The sequence below is a fragment of the Physeter macrocephalus genome, chromosome 5 (genome assembly GCF_002837175.3).
Source record: "Physeter macrocephalus isolate SW-GA chromosome 5, ASM283717v5, whole genome shotgun sequence".
Taxonomy (NCBI): domain Eukaryota; kingdom Metazoa; phylum Chordata; class Mammalia; order Artiodactyla; family Physeteridae; genus Physeter; species Physeter macrocephalus.
The window spans coordinates 57,870,929-57,887,256 of record NC_041218.1 but is presented as its reverse complement, the minus strand read 5'-3'; the positions used below and the strand labels follow the sequence as shown (position 1 = coordinate 57,887,256).

Below are 16,328 nucleotides of genomic sequence, written 5' to 3'. Positions count from 1 at the left end.
TTATTTTTGTTTTTATTTCCATTTCTCTAGGAGGTGGGTCAAAAAGAATCTTGCTGTGATTTATGTCATAGAGTGTTCTGCCTATGTTTTTTTTTGTTGGTTTTTTTTTTGCAGTACGCGGGCCTCTCACTGTTGTGGCCTCTCCCGTTTCGGAGCACAGGCTCTGGACGCGCAGGCTCAGCGGCCATGTCTCACGAGCACAGCTGCTCCACGGCATGTGGGATCTTCCAGGACCAGGGCACGAACCCGTGTCCCCTGCATCGGCAGGCGGACTCTCAACCACTGTGCCACCATCTCAACCACTGTGCCACCAGGGAAGCCCCTCTGCCTATGTTTTTCTCTAAGAGTTTGATAGTGTCTGGCCTTACATTTAGGTCTTTAATCCATTTTGAGTTTATTTTTGTGTATGGTGTTAGGGAGTGTTCAGCAGTCTTAATTGTAGGAGTTGGATGGGCAGGTATTTACCAAGGTGAGGCCTTGGAGGATCAGTTTAAGGAGAAGTGGAAGATGATTTTTATGGTGCCTGGAAAGAGAATGATCCAAAAAGCTGACTGGGGGTTTTAGGTGGGCCGAGAAAATATTTAGGGGAGGGGCATCCTTAAACCAGAACAGTACTCGGTGTATAAAATCTACCTGATTTTAGTACATTTGTACGTTTAGTAGATTTAAATCTACTTAGTATTTGAGTGCTGTTGAGACTAAGAGTTTCCTAGCCTTGGTGCTGTCCATCTTCCCCTAGACAGTTCCTATTGAATGGCCTATTTTAATGTTAACCTGCTGAATTCTTTGTAAGATAGTCCTTAGGTTCTTAACCAAGTTCTCTTGGGTTTTTTTTGTTGTTTGTTTTTTGTCTTGGTGAATGCTCTTCAATTCTATTTAGCCTAAAGATTCCCCCTTTTCTCTTGGCCTCCATGCTTTTCCTGACTAGATATGACCACCCAGAGTCTCTTCTTCCTGTAGATTGAAGAAGTTATTAGCCAGGAGTATATGGTCCTCCTTCCCCTGGAGATGCATTTGCTGCCTCTCTCCTAACAGGCTTCAGCTTAAAAATTCAGTCCTTGAAACAACACAAAATAAAAAATGTTGAAGCACTGCCTCTTCTGAGCCCCCATAAACAGCTGTGCATGCAGCTCAACCCAAAACAGATAATATGCACAGATGTGTTTATGGGAAGGAGGCACGAATACGCTCAGTGTGTTGTTTTCGGCTTCTCACCACTGCAGGGATTGCTTTTCTTTTTCAAGGAAGAGGTACATTGTGGTAAGCAATGTTTTACGACCTATAATAAAAACTCTTGTAAAGACCATTTTTTTTGACCAAATGAAGCTGTGTTCTTTTCAGAGAACACTTTCCTTTGCTCCTCTCCCCCTCTCTGTATTGGAATGCACACAGTTCAGCATTAACGCATAACATAAGGAAATAATATCACAAATTCTAGTTCTTATTTAAGCTGGAAAAGCAACCAAAGTTAATTATGTAAAAAAATTCATTAGTAATGTTTTTCCCTACTCAGTAGTAACTTCTGAATATATATTGATTAAGTAAAAGTTTATCTTGCATTTTTATAGTAAACTGTTATTATCCCATGAAAACACCCATAGGATGGTTTGAGGGAACCTCAACAGTTGGAGGCTCCATAGAAAAATCAGTCCCAGGTTAGGTAAAAAGCAACTTAAAACCACCTTAGAAAGTTGGGTCATACACAAAGAGAGACATACAGTGCACTCAGTGAATAATAACAGATGATTTCTAAGGACCCTCCTAGAAACCCTAAAATGGTAGCAAGCTTTAGACTTTCAGAATTAAGAACATGCAACATAACACTTGATTTAAATAAAATAATAAATATTTTTAAGATTGTATACTATGCACACAGTGGTGTTTTTTGACCTTAGTAATGACTGTTTGGGAAGATGGGAGACTGTTCATGTCCTAACTGGAGAAAACTAGATAGATCTGAACTTAGGGTGTTGCTAGATGCCATTGCTAATGGGAGGTCCTCTTCTTGTTTCATGGCACCAGTTCTGAAGCTGGTAGCAAGCTGGGAAATTCACACATTGTTTTTAGTCCTCACAGCCTCCCTCAGGAAAGTATTATCTGCATTTTACAGATGAGGAAACCAAGGCTGGATGTGAGGGGAGGGGAAGTGGAGGTTAAATAGCAGGCCCAAGTTCACCTAGTGTCTAACCTGGAGATGTAGCAGAGCACTCAGAAGATGGCTCACTAAAGTTGACCTGTGGAAACAAACACTAACGTATTGCATTTGTCTCTTGGATTGCCTTTCCTCTCTTTCCCTTTCTAATGTTTCTAATGTTCTAGTTCAGACTCTTACTATCCTATGTCCAGAGTAGAATAATAGCCTTCTTACAGCACCTCCCATCCACTCTGTGTGCTAAAATATCAATAATAATATGCCATTTTTTTACACATTTTCACCAGTTTTCTACTGACTACAAGACATGACACTATAAACTCCCTGCACCAGGCCAGCAACAAAGCTCTTAGCAGTGCGGTCCCATTTAGCAGTGCACCCCCTCTGGAGACTGTTACTGGTCTCCAAATACCTAAGCACTTGCCCTCCTCTAAGCCTCTGCCAGTGTGGTCTTCTAGGCAGATGCTTCCCCACATCAAACTGAATAGTAGCCCACCGCCAAGATGGGCTGGGATGCTGCTTCCTCCTCAGTGCTTACTCATTGCCTGTAGCCCCTGTGCCACTTGTGGTCCTTGCCATATGCTGACTGAAGTGTGTAGGTGCATATTTATGTCTTCTCTCCCTGTTAAAACAGGAGCTCCCTGGGTCTCTGTCTTAGGTGTGTGTAACATCACCTAGCACAATGCCTTACACATAATAGGGGTTTCATGTTTCTTTTTAATAAATGCTAGCAATTCATTATGTGTGTGTACTTTATACTCTATAAAGTACTTAAATATTTAATATTCTACTTAAATACTATATATATTTATATATACATATATAGTATAATATTATATAGTATCTTATTAAGTCTCTCCTTTTTGAGATTATTTCCATTTTTATAAGTGTGAAAACCCAGGCCCACAACAGTTGCAAGTGACCAGCCTTAGATTATATAACTAGTAAGCAAAAATTCAGATCCAGTGCTTTCAGCTCTAAATCCAGTGTTCTTTCTTTTAAATCATACTGCCCTCAAAAATGGAAATTTATATCTCACGTGCAGGTGGCTCCCTTAAGTTATATACATTTCCAAGGGGAATTTCTTTTGTACTTCTTTTGCGCCTCCACTTGGCATTCAGTAAATTCTTAGCGAATAAGGGATAAACCACAATGCAGGATTGTAGCCTTTTCACTAATGACTCAGGAATCAGTTTAATTAGTGAGGATATTCTGTATAACTCCTGTGCAGAGCCAAAAGCAAAAGTCATTATATTTCAGCTTAATGCCTATCGATAGACTACTGAGTGATTCATCAAATCAAGTAAAATCAACAGATTTCTCTGTGTAAGGTACCCTGTTGGATGCTGTGGAGAGTATAAAGGTGTACCACATTCTCATTCCTCAGAGAATTTACAGTCCAGCTCAATAGCCCTTAAAATTTTGCATTATATACCTGACAAATCAAGTATATTATATAAAATAATCAAATATCTCAGTTCCACAGAGGCAGGACAGGATTTATCCTGATTTTTGTAAATGAAAAACTGAGGTCCAGAAAAGTTAGGACTTGGTTAGTCAATTCGCTAGTGGCGAAGATGAAATAGAATTTAGTCAGTAGCATGGGACTGAGACACCACACTCTGAGAAACACTGATGTGACGATATGAAATTATAGTACTATTAGGAAACTTAGCCAGTTGTCCAGTTCTGCATCCAAGTGATGACTCAGGCAAAGCGATTTGATCCATAGAATGCTTCTCTTAGGGATGAGAGAGGGTATGTGACTTGCTTGTAGTGATACCCCTAGCTGTAGAAAAATGTGTTCATTATAGGCCTAGGAGTATTATATTTATGAAACAATGAACTGAAAGTCTTAACACACATAGGAAGAGGTTTTAATAAGAGGTAGGAATACTGATTTATATGCTATGCCTCTTTGGTCCCTATATGCCCTAATCCAAACCTGTTTTTTTCTGATTTCCCTGGAGTTTTGTTACCTGCTAAAGGATTCCTTCTTGGGAGGAATCAGTAACTTCCTTTTAAGCTAACAGCTTTTGTAGATTTCTTGGTCATTTCCAATTTAGTTTGGGCCTCACTTCTCTCTGAAAAGTCATTGAACATTTATTGGTACGTGTAAATACAGTGGGCTGGGAGTCTAGTGTATGTGGAGGAAGAGTGATTAAAACAGACCCTAATTCTCATCAGAAGATGAGGCTGTAAGGCAATGAGTGAGTGAAGATGGAGGAAGTCCACAGGAATTCCAGGAGGCAAGGCCAGAGAGCTAGGTGGGCTTTGTCTGATGGTGTTCAAGCGTGAGAATGATCTGACAGGTTCAGGTTCGCAGATCACCTTTGCAGGTTTAAGATCAGCTTTGCCAGAGAGTAAATGATGGATTTGAGGAAGGAGATTGGTGGGGAAACAGAATAGTACATGTAAGGAAGGATGAGAGTGAGATCCACTCTAGTGGGGGCCTCAGAGGTGTAGGAGTTATATTTTTTTAAATGACAAAACTTTACTGAGGGACCTAGAAGAAGACTTGAATAAAAAAAGAACCATACCATGTTGTGTAAAGAAAGACTCACTATTGTAGAAGTATCAGTTTTCCCCCAATTAATCTATAGTTTCTTCAAAAATCAGTGAAAATACTAAAAGAATTTGAGGGAAGATATGGGAAGTCAATAAAATGATCTTAAAAGCAGTCCAGAATAGTAACATGTAAGAATATCCAGGAACATTTTACAGAGAATGGGAAGAGGAAACCAGCCCTGATATGAAAATATATTCTAAATATTTTATTATTAAAAGAGAAAGTACTCTAGGGCTTCCCTGGTGGCGCAGTGGTTGAGAGTCCGCCTGCCGATGCAGGGGACGCGGGTTCGTGCCCTGGTCCGGGAAGATCCCACATGCCGTGGAGCGGCTAGGCCTGCGAGCCACGGCCGCTGAGCCTGCGCATGCGGAGCCTGTGCTCCGCAACGGGAGAGGCCACAACAGTGAGAGGCCCGCCTACCGCAAAAAAAAAAAAGAGAGAAAGTACTCTAAACTGAACCAGGTGAGTCAAAATCCAGAAACAAGCTCAAGTAATATAGAACATGATAAAAATGGCATTTAAAAAGTGGATAATTTAATAAATGCTTAAAACCTTTGCCTAAGATAGTATATTAAAAAAACGGAATAGCACACAACCATTAAAAATTGAGCAATAGGGACTTCCCTGGTGGTCCAGTGGTTAAGACTTCACCTTCCAATGCAGGGTGTGTGAGTTCGATAGCTGGTTGGGGAGCTGAGATCCCACATGCCTCTTGGCCAAAAACCAAAACATAAAACAGAAGCAACATTGTAACAAATTCAGTAAAGACTTCAAAAATGGCCCACATCAAAAAAATCGAGCAGTAGACCTGTATTTACTGACATGCAAATGCGTTCAATATTATGATTTGAAAAGACAATTACAAAATTGTATACACTAGCATTTCATTTTTAAAACAGAAAATAACTATATGTATGAGTATACATGTATAGAAAAATTATGAAAGGATACACAAATATGTTAACTGTGGTTACCTCTGGATGGAGGAATCGTGGGTGGTATTTCTTTCCTTTTTTCCTTGTGTTTTGATTTTTTTAAATTTAACAGTGAAGATGCATTACATTTCTAATCAGAAATGTAAAAGATCTTTCCATTTTGGAGAACAGTGAAGAGGAGAGAGGGATCCAGTGTGAAAGGCCATGGCAGGATTCAGTTAGGAGTGGAACATCCTATTGGTTGTTGCAAGCCAGGTGGGTTACTGGTGATCTTCCAAGAGCTGCCGCATCTCCATTCACTGCAGCGATGCGGTGTGGATGGGAAATGAGAAAATGTGCACCGCTGAGTCAAGACCACTGGCTAAGGAAGGAAGGGGGTTGCTTGGGTTGTTTATTGGTTAAGGGACAATTGAAAGGGAAGTCCCAGATACAGAAAAGGGGAATGGTTAGTCGAGCGAGGGGAAGGACTTAAGGAAGCTGGAATGAAGGAGATCTAGAGCATAGGAAGAAGATGCATACTGCATAGAAGGAAAGAAAGCTTTTCCACCAGGAGGTGAGGGAGAGGGGTAGATGCCAGTGCTTATAAACGTATAGGTGGAGCACAGGAAGCTGGTAGCCTTCCCTTGATCGTCTGTATTTCTCTCGGAAGTGGAATGCACACTAGTGTGCTAAGAGAAGGAAGAGAGATCATAAGGTAGGGGGACAGCAGTGAAAATTTAGCCTACAGGGACAGTGAGGGCTAACTAGGGACCTGTACGATTACCTGGTGGCACTAACGTAGTCAGGGTTGGGGGACTGACTTCATATTGATAATAGACATGTATGTGATCATTTTTCCCTCTTAACAGCTCTCTGCAACACAGGTACAACAGCTGAAAAAGAGAGCAATTGGGCTAATTGAGGACTAAGCTTTGTATAGAGGATAAGATAGAGTGACCGTGGAACCAGAGACTTGAGGGAATGGCAGATTTAACGAACGATGCATGAAGAAGTTGCTCTCCAAGTTTAATTAATTATGCTGTCTAATAAGTTTATGTAAATTTAAGTGGTATTTTGATATCCAAATAAATGTAATTAAAGTAACTTTTAAAATTTTTAATTAAAAAAAAGATGAGAGTTAAGTAATAACACATTCCTGGTTTTAGCTGTGGGAGTAGATAGCACAAAATGGAATGGAGTTGAAGAAATCAGAGTTCTCTGAAGCTAAGGTGTTCTTGGGATGCTGAAGCCAGGCAGAAATATGGTGAGTGTGGGCTAGAGAGGATGAGCCACAGTCCCTGAGGAATATGAAGGACTGACAGTAAATGATAGCAATGAGAAAGGGGATTTTGTGAGCATTAATTGAAGGAGGCATAAGTCTCAAAGACAAAAGGATAACCACTTGGATGGGATAATTGGCAACAAAAGAATGTTGGTACAGACCCCATGGGGGGCGTTTTGGTGGGGGGGGCTATAAATGAAAGGTTGTGACCTTACTTAACAGGTTTTACTTAATATAATTTTAGTTAAGTTACATTCATTAGAATAATTTTCAACTGCAAATTATACAACACGATGAAAAAAATGGCTTGAAGTTAGAGCATTATTGTTGCCCTAACTACAAGGCTAGAGGTGGGCAGCCCCAAAGTTGATTCAGCTCTTCAGTGATGTCATCAAAGACCCAGACTCTTTCCCTCATTACACTCGGGCATTTCCGTTTTTGCAGGTGATGTCTCCCTTTATGTTTCAAGGTGATTGCTACAGTAGCAAGTTCATGCCCTGAAGCAGTAGCATTTGGTGTGAGATGCACAGGTGGAGAGTGAGGGCTGGGAGGTGAGGAGGAAGTACAGCAGAGAGTTTTCTACAGTGGTCTTCTTATTAGGAGAAAAATTCTTTCCAAACCTTGCCCATATGTCTCATTAGCCAGGACTGGGTCCCATGTCCATCTCTAGATCAGTTCCTAGCAAACGGGAATGTGGTTGCCTTGGACCAGTCCTTCATGGCTGGCAACCAACAATGTCTGCTACAGTAGGCAAATTATAATTTGCTCCACTCTGTGGAAAACCAACTTCTCTGATATATTACCTCGTTTGGAGAGGAGGGAAATACGGAGTGAGAGGAAAATTCTCAAAAGAGGGAATTGAGGAGAATGGGGAAAGACATGAAGATATTTTGTCCAGATACAGCCATTAAAAAACATACTGTTAAAAAAAATTTTATTATAAAGAGTATGTGTTAAAATGAGGAAATATCCACAATATATTGTTAAATGATTTTAAAAGGATCACAAAACAATGTATCTAGAACGAAAACCATTTGGGGCATTAGCCAAAATCCTCGTCACTTATACCTTGTATTTTCTTGTTTATGCAATGTTGATTTTTACATCTTGCTCTGAAGAAGTTATAATTAACATCGTTATTTGTAGTTTCAGTTCCCAGTGACTTTCCACTGTGGGTTAATAATAGCCGTCATGATGAGATAATGATTCCTTCTTTCAGACTGTCCATTTAGCCATTGCATTTTCCCTCAAACACCAACAATATTTCCAGGCTTGGTGAAAATCAGTGGTGATTTTCTTATTTCTAGTTAGTTGAGACTGATCCTTTACTTACTCAGTGTTAACATCACTTCCAGGAATGAACAATACATGGCTCCTTTTCATTCTCTCTTTAGAATACGTATTTTGTTAATAAAATTTATATAAGAAACCACTTTTATTATGCTTTTATCCAGTTGCATAGAAGCAGTAAAAGTAGAAAGCCAGCACTTGCAATGAGGGAGGGGCCTTGCCTTTGTTTCTGCTGAAGAGCCCCAAGGACGTGTGTTGCCTTCCTCAGCTAGATCTCCCCTCCCCTCCCTTTGGAACAAAGCTGCCATGTGGCTTGTGGCTCATCTCCAGGTCCTCCCATTTATTACTTACTTTCAATTTACCAATTACTACTTTCCAGGTAATCTGAAGCTTTAAGGAACCTGCTTTAACCCTCCTCTTGCTTTGTCGGAAATTGTTTTGCCCTTTGTGATTCGGGATGAAGCATTCTCTGGGTACTCCTGTGGACCAGAGTGAGAAGTAGGGGGATATCCTGTTTATAATGCGGTCTTGGCGACCCATTGTTAACATTGTGAATTGATCAGTGAAAGTGTGAAGAAGCCACTGTCAAGTTTTGAAGTAGAGTATGGGTGTGGAAGGTACAATAAGCTTGATGTGGTAACTTCAGGCAGATTCTCCTTGAGCGCAAAAGTGGAAGGAGTGAGTGAAATCTCCAGTGCATGAATGAACCCACCTGATTGACTACCCAGGACTAGGCTTTGTTATTCACTACTTCATTGCTTATATAGTAATATTGTAGCACATTTTACAGGAGAACTGTGATTTTTTTAAATATCCTGGGACTAGATTCAGCCATTCTACTTCTGGGCATATACATCCGAAAGAAATGAAAGCAGGGTCACAAAGAGATATTTGTATTTATACACCTATGTGCGTAGCAGATTCTTCACAATAGCCAAAACAGCCCAAGTGTCCATCAGCAGATGAATGGACAAGCAAAATGTAGTATATCCACACAATGGAATATTAGTCAGCTTTAAAAAGGAAGGAAATTCTGACACATGCTACATCAGGCTGAACGTTGAGGACATTATGCTAAATTAAATAAGCCGGTCACCAAAAAGCGAATACATTATGATTCCACTCATATGAGGTATCTAGAGTGGCCAAATTCACAGAAACAGAAAATAGAAGGGTGGTTACCGGGTCTGGGAGGAAGGGAGAAGTGAAGAGCTGTTTAGTGGGTATAGAATAGAGTTTCAGTTTTGCAAGATAGAAAAAGTTCTGAAGATTGGTTGTACAACAGCGTGAATATACTTACTACTGAACTATACACTTAAAAATGGTTAAGATGGTAAATTTTATGTGTATCTTACCACAGTTAAAATTTTCAAATATATATTAGTAATCAGCAAAAAAGGAAAAACAAAGAGATCCCGGGACTGGCCCTCATTATTGTCAGTAGTCCTCTGCTTTATGACTTTATCATCACATGATCTGTTACTTCTATTCCTGTAATTATAATCCCTACCTTAAGTCAACAGTTACCAGTTTAGTGTAAAAAAAACCTTTGTTGTGTTGATCTGTGAGATTCCTTTAACATCCTTCATAAGAAGCAAACTGGGTAGGAGATCTTCATAAGAAACAACAAATCGTTATGAAGACACTTCTGTCAAAACTTGGATAACAAATTTGAAAAGACTGTGATTTACACATTGTAAGGAGAAAAAAATGATTATCTTTGTACAAGTTGTATATGTCTTATTTTAAATTTTTAAGTAGATAAGCTACTGATGTATACTTTTGTTGCTAAAACCTTGAGGATGTGAATACATCACTTAGATTTAGGTAGATGCATCCAAAAATACAGAATTGTCTATTGAGAGCTGTCATGCATCCAAAAATACAGAATTGTCTATTGAGAGCTGTCAGTTTTGTGATTTACTGTATGGAATAAGTTGGTGTTTTCAATATCTATTTATCTTATTTATTTATTTTTGGCTGCATTGGGTCTTCACTCCTGTGCACAGGCTCTCTCCACCTGCCGCAAGCGGGGACTACTCGCTGCGGTGCGCGGGTTTCTCACCGTGGCGGCCTCTCCGGCTGTGGAACACGGGCTCTAGGCGCGTGGGCCTCAGCAGCTGTAGCATGCAGGCTCAGCAGTTGTGGCTCACGGGCTCTAGAGCGCAGGTTCAGTAGTCATGGCTGACGTGCCTAGCTGCTCCGTGGCATGTGGGATCTTCCCAGACCAGGGCTCAAACCCATGTGCCTGCATTGGCAGGTGGATTCTTAAGCACTGCGCCACCAGGGAAGCCCTTCAGTATCTTTTGAAACTAATCATACCTTTTGTGTAGTTGGAAAAAAAGACCCCGTGATAAAACTTTTTCCCGTTAGAAAAGCTGAAGGTAGATTTTCAGTTTGCTTGTTTGTTTTGTTTTCAAAGAAGTAAGAGGATTACTGCTCTAGAACACCTAAGAGAAACTAATTGTTGTTACAAGGCTTTGAAGACTTCTGGTGTTCAGACTGAAGTCCAGAGTCTTTTTAGGGGAGTTGCCAAGGATAAAACCCCATCTAAAGTCACTGGGAGCCAGACTTCATTCCATGATGGTGTCCTGTTGAAACATGCTCCCATGTCACATGTTTCAGAAAGATACAGATTGAGGGCCTCCAGTGACTGTTTATCATTAGTGTGACTAGACATTTTATACCAGAATTGTGCATTGTAACATTCAAAGGTTTTAAACCTATGTTTAACTTAATTGGCAGTATCCGTAGTTTCATTGCATCGCATCTCTAGGATTAGTGTGAAATATTGGAGTCTTGTATAAGACAGATTAATTTAGTTTAAAATCTTGAGGAGCTAATTTAAAAGTATGTCTCATGATACTATAAATTGAGATAGAACAGATGATAAGCTTAAGTAGAGAATCCTTTGAAATGTCTTTGATCAAAGCACTGCTTGTGATTCTGAAGGAAAGGTGTTTTTTTTTTCTTGCCTTGTTTAGTGTTACAGTTGATTCATTCATATAATTCTCAGGAAATGGGACCAGAGTTCTCATTCTCTTTGTGACCAGAGTTCCTAACATAGGTGCATATATTTCCCTTTTCAGATTAGGTGTTCCCTTTTCAGATTAGGTGTTCCCTTTTCAGATTAGATGTTCCGATGAAAGACTGGGGTGGGTCCCAAAATCATACTTATTACAAGCCCATAATGCTCATCAACCTACCTCGCAATGGAATTACTGAAGGAAATGAGATTTTTGGCCATTTTTTTAAAAATCGTTAACTCAAGTCTCACTAGTTCAAAACTCTAATTGTAGCTGGATATTATAGGTTTAAAAGAAAACCCAGTTTGCTAACCAAAAAAAAATTTAAGTAGCCTAATAAAATCTAAAGAGTGGTAATTCTTATGTAGAACCAACGTTTTATACATCCATAGGTGTCATTTACATGGAATCAATGTCAGTGCCAGTATATGTGTTCTCACTGTCTAAACTGTGCTTTTATATGATGTTAAGAAGTCATTTTCATCTACACTAGCCTTTAAACAGAGGAGAACTAGACTCTTAGTATATGTACCAAAATAACACAACTAAAACCAAATAATAATGATTATGGCATAGAAGGAAAACTATGCAGCCATTAAAAATCATAATGTATAAAAAAGTTATATTTTAGAAGAATTTTGTTGAAGTGGCAAAATATTCGTAATGAATTGTTAAATGTTTTTAAAACAACTGTAAAATGTGTACAGAATAACAATTTTTATTTATAAATATATGTTATATTTATATATTAATATACTGTATGTGACATATATTGTTTATAATATTTATATATTATATAGAGATATAATATATTTATACCTCCAAATATAGCAGTATCTGTTTAAAAGACGTGAAAGATAAACGTTAACAGTAAAGTTTTCTCTCTTCTCTGAGTGGTGGGATTTTGCATGATTTTTGTTCTTCGTCTGGATTTTTAATAAAATTTTTAAAAAGCTTCTGTATGCATTAAGCATGTACCAATTTTATAATTAAGAAAAATGTAGTGTGTGCTGTATAAATACACAAATAAAAGCAATACATATGTATTTAAACTCAGTAGTTCAGGCTTTTCATAAATTAAGATAGGCCTTATTAGTATAATTAATTGGTTCAAATTTTTACATATTTATTCTACTAATTGGCTGCTTAAGCTGTTTGAACAATGAAACATGAACCAAGCACATTTATTCTTTGTACTGTTTTAAATGGTTGGTGCTTAGTGTATAAGAAGCTAAAGATGACAAGCCAGCATGACATTAGTTTAGGTTAGTCATGCTGTTTAAAATCCACTGCTTACAAGTCATGTGCATGTGTTTCCAATAAAGACTTATTTGCTGCAGCAGTAGATTACTTTCGTTAACATTTTGTGCTTCATTTTCACACTCTTGTTTATTCATTCCAAGTTGTTTTACCCTCAGTGGTTCTTAAGTCTTGAAGGACTCTCTGTCCCTCAACAGTGCAGTCTTCTCCAGAGTTTCCATCTTTGGAAACTTAGAAGGTAACCCCGGCCAGTTCATCAGGTCCATTTAGGTGGAGCTCAAAAAGAATTCCAGTACACCTGTGTCATTGCACACTTGCTTAGTGCTTTGTTCACTGACCTTGTGGCACTGGCCACATTTTCTTCTAGTTGTTTGTTACTCTGTCTCCCCCAGGAAACGGGACACTTCACCGATTATCATTTGTTGAATACTAACCGTGTGCCAGAAGCTACTTCTTTACATGCGTTACTTCATTTAAATCTCGTATTATGAAAAGTAAGCACTGTTTTCTCCTTTTTATAGGTGGAAAACTAAGGCTTTGGTTTTGAATAAGCCAGGATGTAAAGATAGAACTCCCTGAAGGAGATACCGATACTGTAAACCAATAACCAAATACAGTCCAGCTGATGAACAAGTGTATCCTCACAGCCCCTGCCAGCTCTGAAGCCCCTGATGCTGCCTAATCATTTCTCTAACCTTTATATGAACAAAATCATTCCATCCTCCCTTTACACACCATTCTCACAATATTTGGGGAGGGGGGCAGGTCAGTCTTATTAACCCCAGATTTCAGAGGGCCATATCATGGTCACTATCTTAAATTCCTACTTTCAGACAGTTTCCGAGTTTTAAATTTTGTATCGGATTTTATCAGCTCTAAAATTAGAAGAAGATGTGACATTGGTTTATTTTCTGAATGCCCCCCTCCTCCATGCTAGCTGATACTGTCAGCAGTAAGTGCTGCCATTTATTGAATGCTGACTACTGTCAGTGCTTTACAGTGATCCTATGAAGTAGGTTTTCCTATTTTTACAGACCTGAAAACTGAGGCTTGGCGAGGTTAAATGGCTTACCCGGTTTTCCATGCTCATTCAATCATTGATCTAATGAAGGAGTGCACTGGGAATTTGAATCCAGTTTTCCTGGACTCTGGTTCGAATCAAGACTCTGTCTTTTGCTAGTAGTGTTACTTTGGGCTAATTACATACACTTACTGTGTATCAATTTCTTGACCTGTAAAATGGGTCAATGATTGTTTACCTCAGTGTTGTGGTGTGGATTAAGTGAGTTACTAAAGAGAAGGTGTTTAGAGCAATGCTTGACACATAGTGACTGCTAAGTAATAGGTGCTATAATAATAATGAGAACTACCATTAATGTTATCATTGTTTACTGGATTTTAATTGTTGGAATCATGTATTAAATCATATAAAAGTATATGAAGTAAAAAGTGTCCCTCTCTCACCAACTACTTCCTCTCCCCAACATTAACCATGGACACCAGTTTGGTGTATATCCTTCCAGAATATTTCCTATGCCATCTGAAACTATTTTTCAATCATCCTTTCATTAATGAAATACAGGTCAGGAGTGAAATTTTTTGTAGTGATCTTGAAAATGGGAGAGTGGAGCAGTAGGGGTAAACAAATTCATTCATTCAGCAAATAGTTATGAAATGCTTTCTGTATGCCAAGCACTTTTCTAAGTGCTGAGGATTCAGCATGTTGAATTTGTTTTGACCATTGATTGATTTTCTTTTTTGGTTTTATTTAGGATATGATGTTTCAGCTTCTCCGAGGTCTGGACTTTCTTCATTCTCACCGAGTGGTACATCGTGATCTAAAACCACAGAACATTCTGGTGACCAGCAGTGGACAAATAAAACTGGCTGACTTCGGCCTTGCCCGCATCTACAGTTTTCAGATGGCTCTTACCTCAGTGGTGAGTGAGAAAGTGCTGTTCTTTCATTAAACTTAGTTTTCTGCTTTTGAATGACAAACTGCCCCCATTCCAGGCCCCTAATGTTATTACTGCCCGTGGTCAGTTGGTGAACAGAATGTCTTTGCACTTTTTATATAGCAGGCAGTAGGAGGAAAGTGTTATGCTTACAACTACAGACATATCCGGGCTGGGCTTGTTGTGGACAGAACCCATTGCAGAAATAGTCGGTTACTTCTTAGCCACTAGAAAGGAATCAGTTACAAGTTTCCAAATGGTTTTGCCATATGGCTTTTTGCCATAACCACTGTTTTCAGAGCTGCATATATAGTGTCTAGGGAAACATAGCTCAAGGTCAGCAAGGAGAGAGCACCAGGAATGTTGACCTGTCTGCAGCATCCTAGTTTGAGAAACAGCCAGGTACCTGCACAGGTGTGTGAAAGCACTCCTGTGAAGCTGTGGTGCGCGGACCACATTTAAAGAAATTAAATTTACAGTGAACTTGGATGATCCGTGAACAAGTAGCACCACCCTGCCGGGTGAGGGCTTCATCCAAGCCAAAATACAAAGAGTAAACCCAAAGGCTCTATTTTGGCAAAGAATGGCAGTTATTCTGGTTTTTTTTTTCCTCATTCAGACACAAAACCATAGTAGCTACTCGCTCTGGTTAGCTTCTATTTCTCCTTATAGTTCATTGTTTCTGAGGTGAATTTTCATGAAATTCTGCACCCAAAATATACAGAGGAGCCTGGAAGCAGGCATTAATATCCCTTGTCTTTGAAGGACCTGTTTTCCATGCAGTGAATTCACGCATAGATTTTTTTTTTTAAGCCAAGTAATGTTCCTTTGCTGTGCTAGTTATTTGGGGCAGGAGGTTGATATGGAGAATCCCTTTGATTCCATGAAGACTACAAACATTGCCCTCAAAGCATTATATTAAGCCTTAAGTAAAAGAATCTTCTTGGGTCAGTATGCCATTTTCTACATATAGTCCATCTTTAGCCTCAAAGTGGTTCTCAGTTAAGGGCAGCACTGCCCTGCGGGGAGGGGGAAACATTGTTGAGAAATGTGTGACGGCATCTCTGGTCCTCATAACAACTTGGGGGATGGTGGTAGCCACAAAGAGGCTAATATTCTGCGCAAGAAAGAATTGTTTCCCCAAATTCCAGTAATGCCTCAGCTGAGAAGTAGAAATTCAGGAGGGGAGTTGGAAATTCTCTAAGAGAGATAACTTGCCTTAGAAAAACATTCAATTTGCAAAAGTGTTCTGCTTCCTCACCCTGGAAATATAGATACTAGAACCTGGCTGTGTAAGATCACATACTTTCCCAACATTATATACTTTACCTAGGGCTTCAGAATTTTTACAGAGGATTCCTTAGAATGTGTCACTATTGTTGAAAGATAAATCATTCTTGTTTCCTCTTTGCCCAGCATACACCGTCACTTTTGAGAAGACAGGACACAAGACGGTGTTTAAAGGATAAGTCTCCGATTTGGGCTGGGTCAAGTGAGCCCTTGTGTTCTTATATAATCACACCAGAAAGGGCTGAGTCTGTGTGTTTCCCCAGTGGGAAGGGTGAGGTAGGCTGCAGCTTCCCTAGGAAGTAGTTTCGTGTGTTGTTTCAGGGCCCTGGGGAGAAGCTTGAATAGGCTTTGCGATCCGGACAGTCATCAGGGGAGCAGATGGAAGGAACCAGTCTCCTTCGGTACATTAATTGAGGGAAGGATGAGCTGTAACTGAGACACTGTATTTTGATCCCCCCAACTGGGCACTGAAAACCATAAATAAAAACAGGAAACCCAGTTGGGTTTGTTTTTTTTTTTTTTTCGTATTAAATTTGAGGAATGATAGCCCAGCTTGTGCGTAACACCAATTAACATTCCATTCTTGCTGA

The 16,328-nt window shown here is 39.4% G+C and overlaps 1 protein-coding gene across 7 annotated transcripts in view; it reads left to right on the top strand.

The window, feature by feature from the left end:
• The window catches only part of CDK6 (cyclin dependent kinase 6), a 236,923-nt gene that overhangs the window by 97,048 nt on the left and 123,547 nt on the right, over window positions 1-16,328 (top strand). For all 7 annotated transcript variants that reach the window (XR_003679891.2, XR_003679892.1, XR_003679890.1 and 4 more), the window contains exon 4: window positions 14,266-14,433. Coding sequence is in view for 4 of the 7 variants with exons in the window: in XM_024130746.3 (XP_023986514.1) it covers window positions 14,266-14,433 (168 nt within the window). In the remaining 3 variants the exon portion in view is untranslated. The remainder of the gene's footprint in view (window positions 1-14,265; window positions 14,434-16,328) is intronic.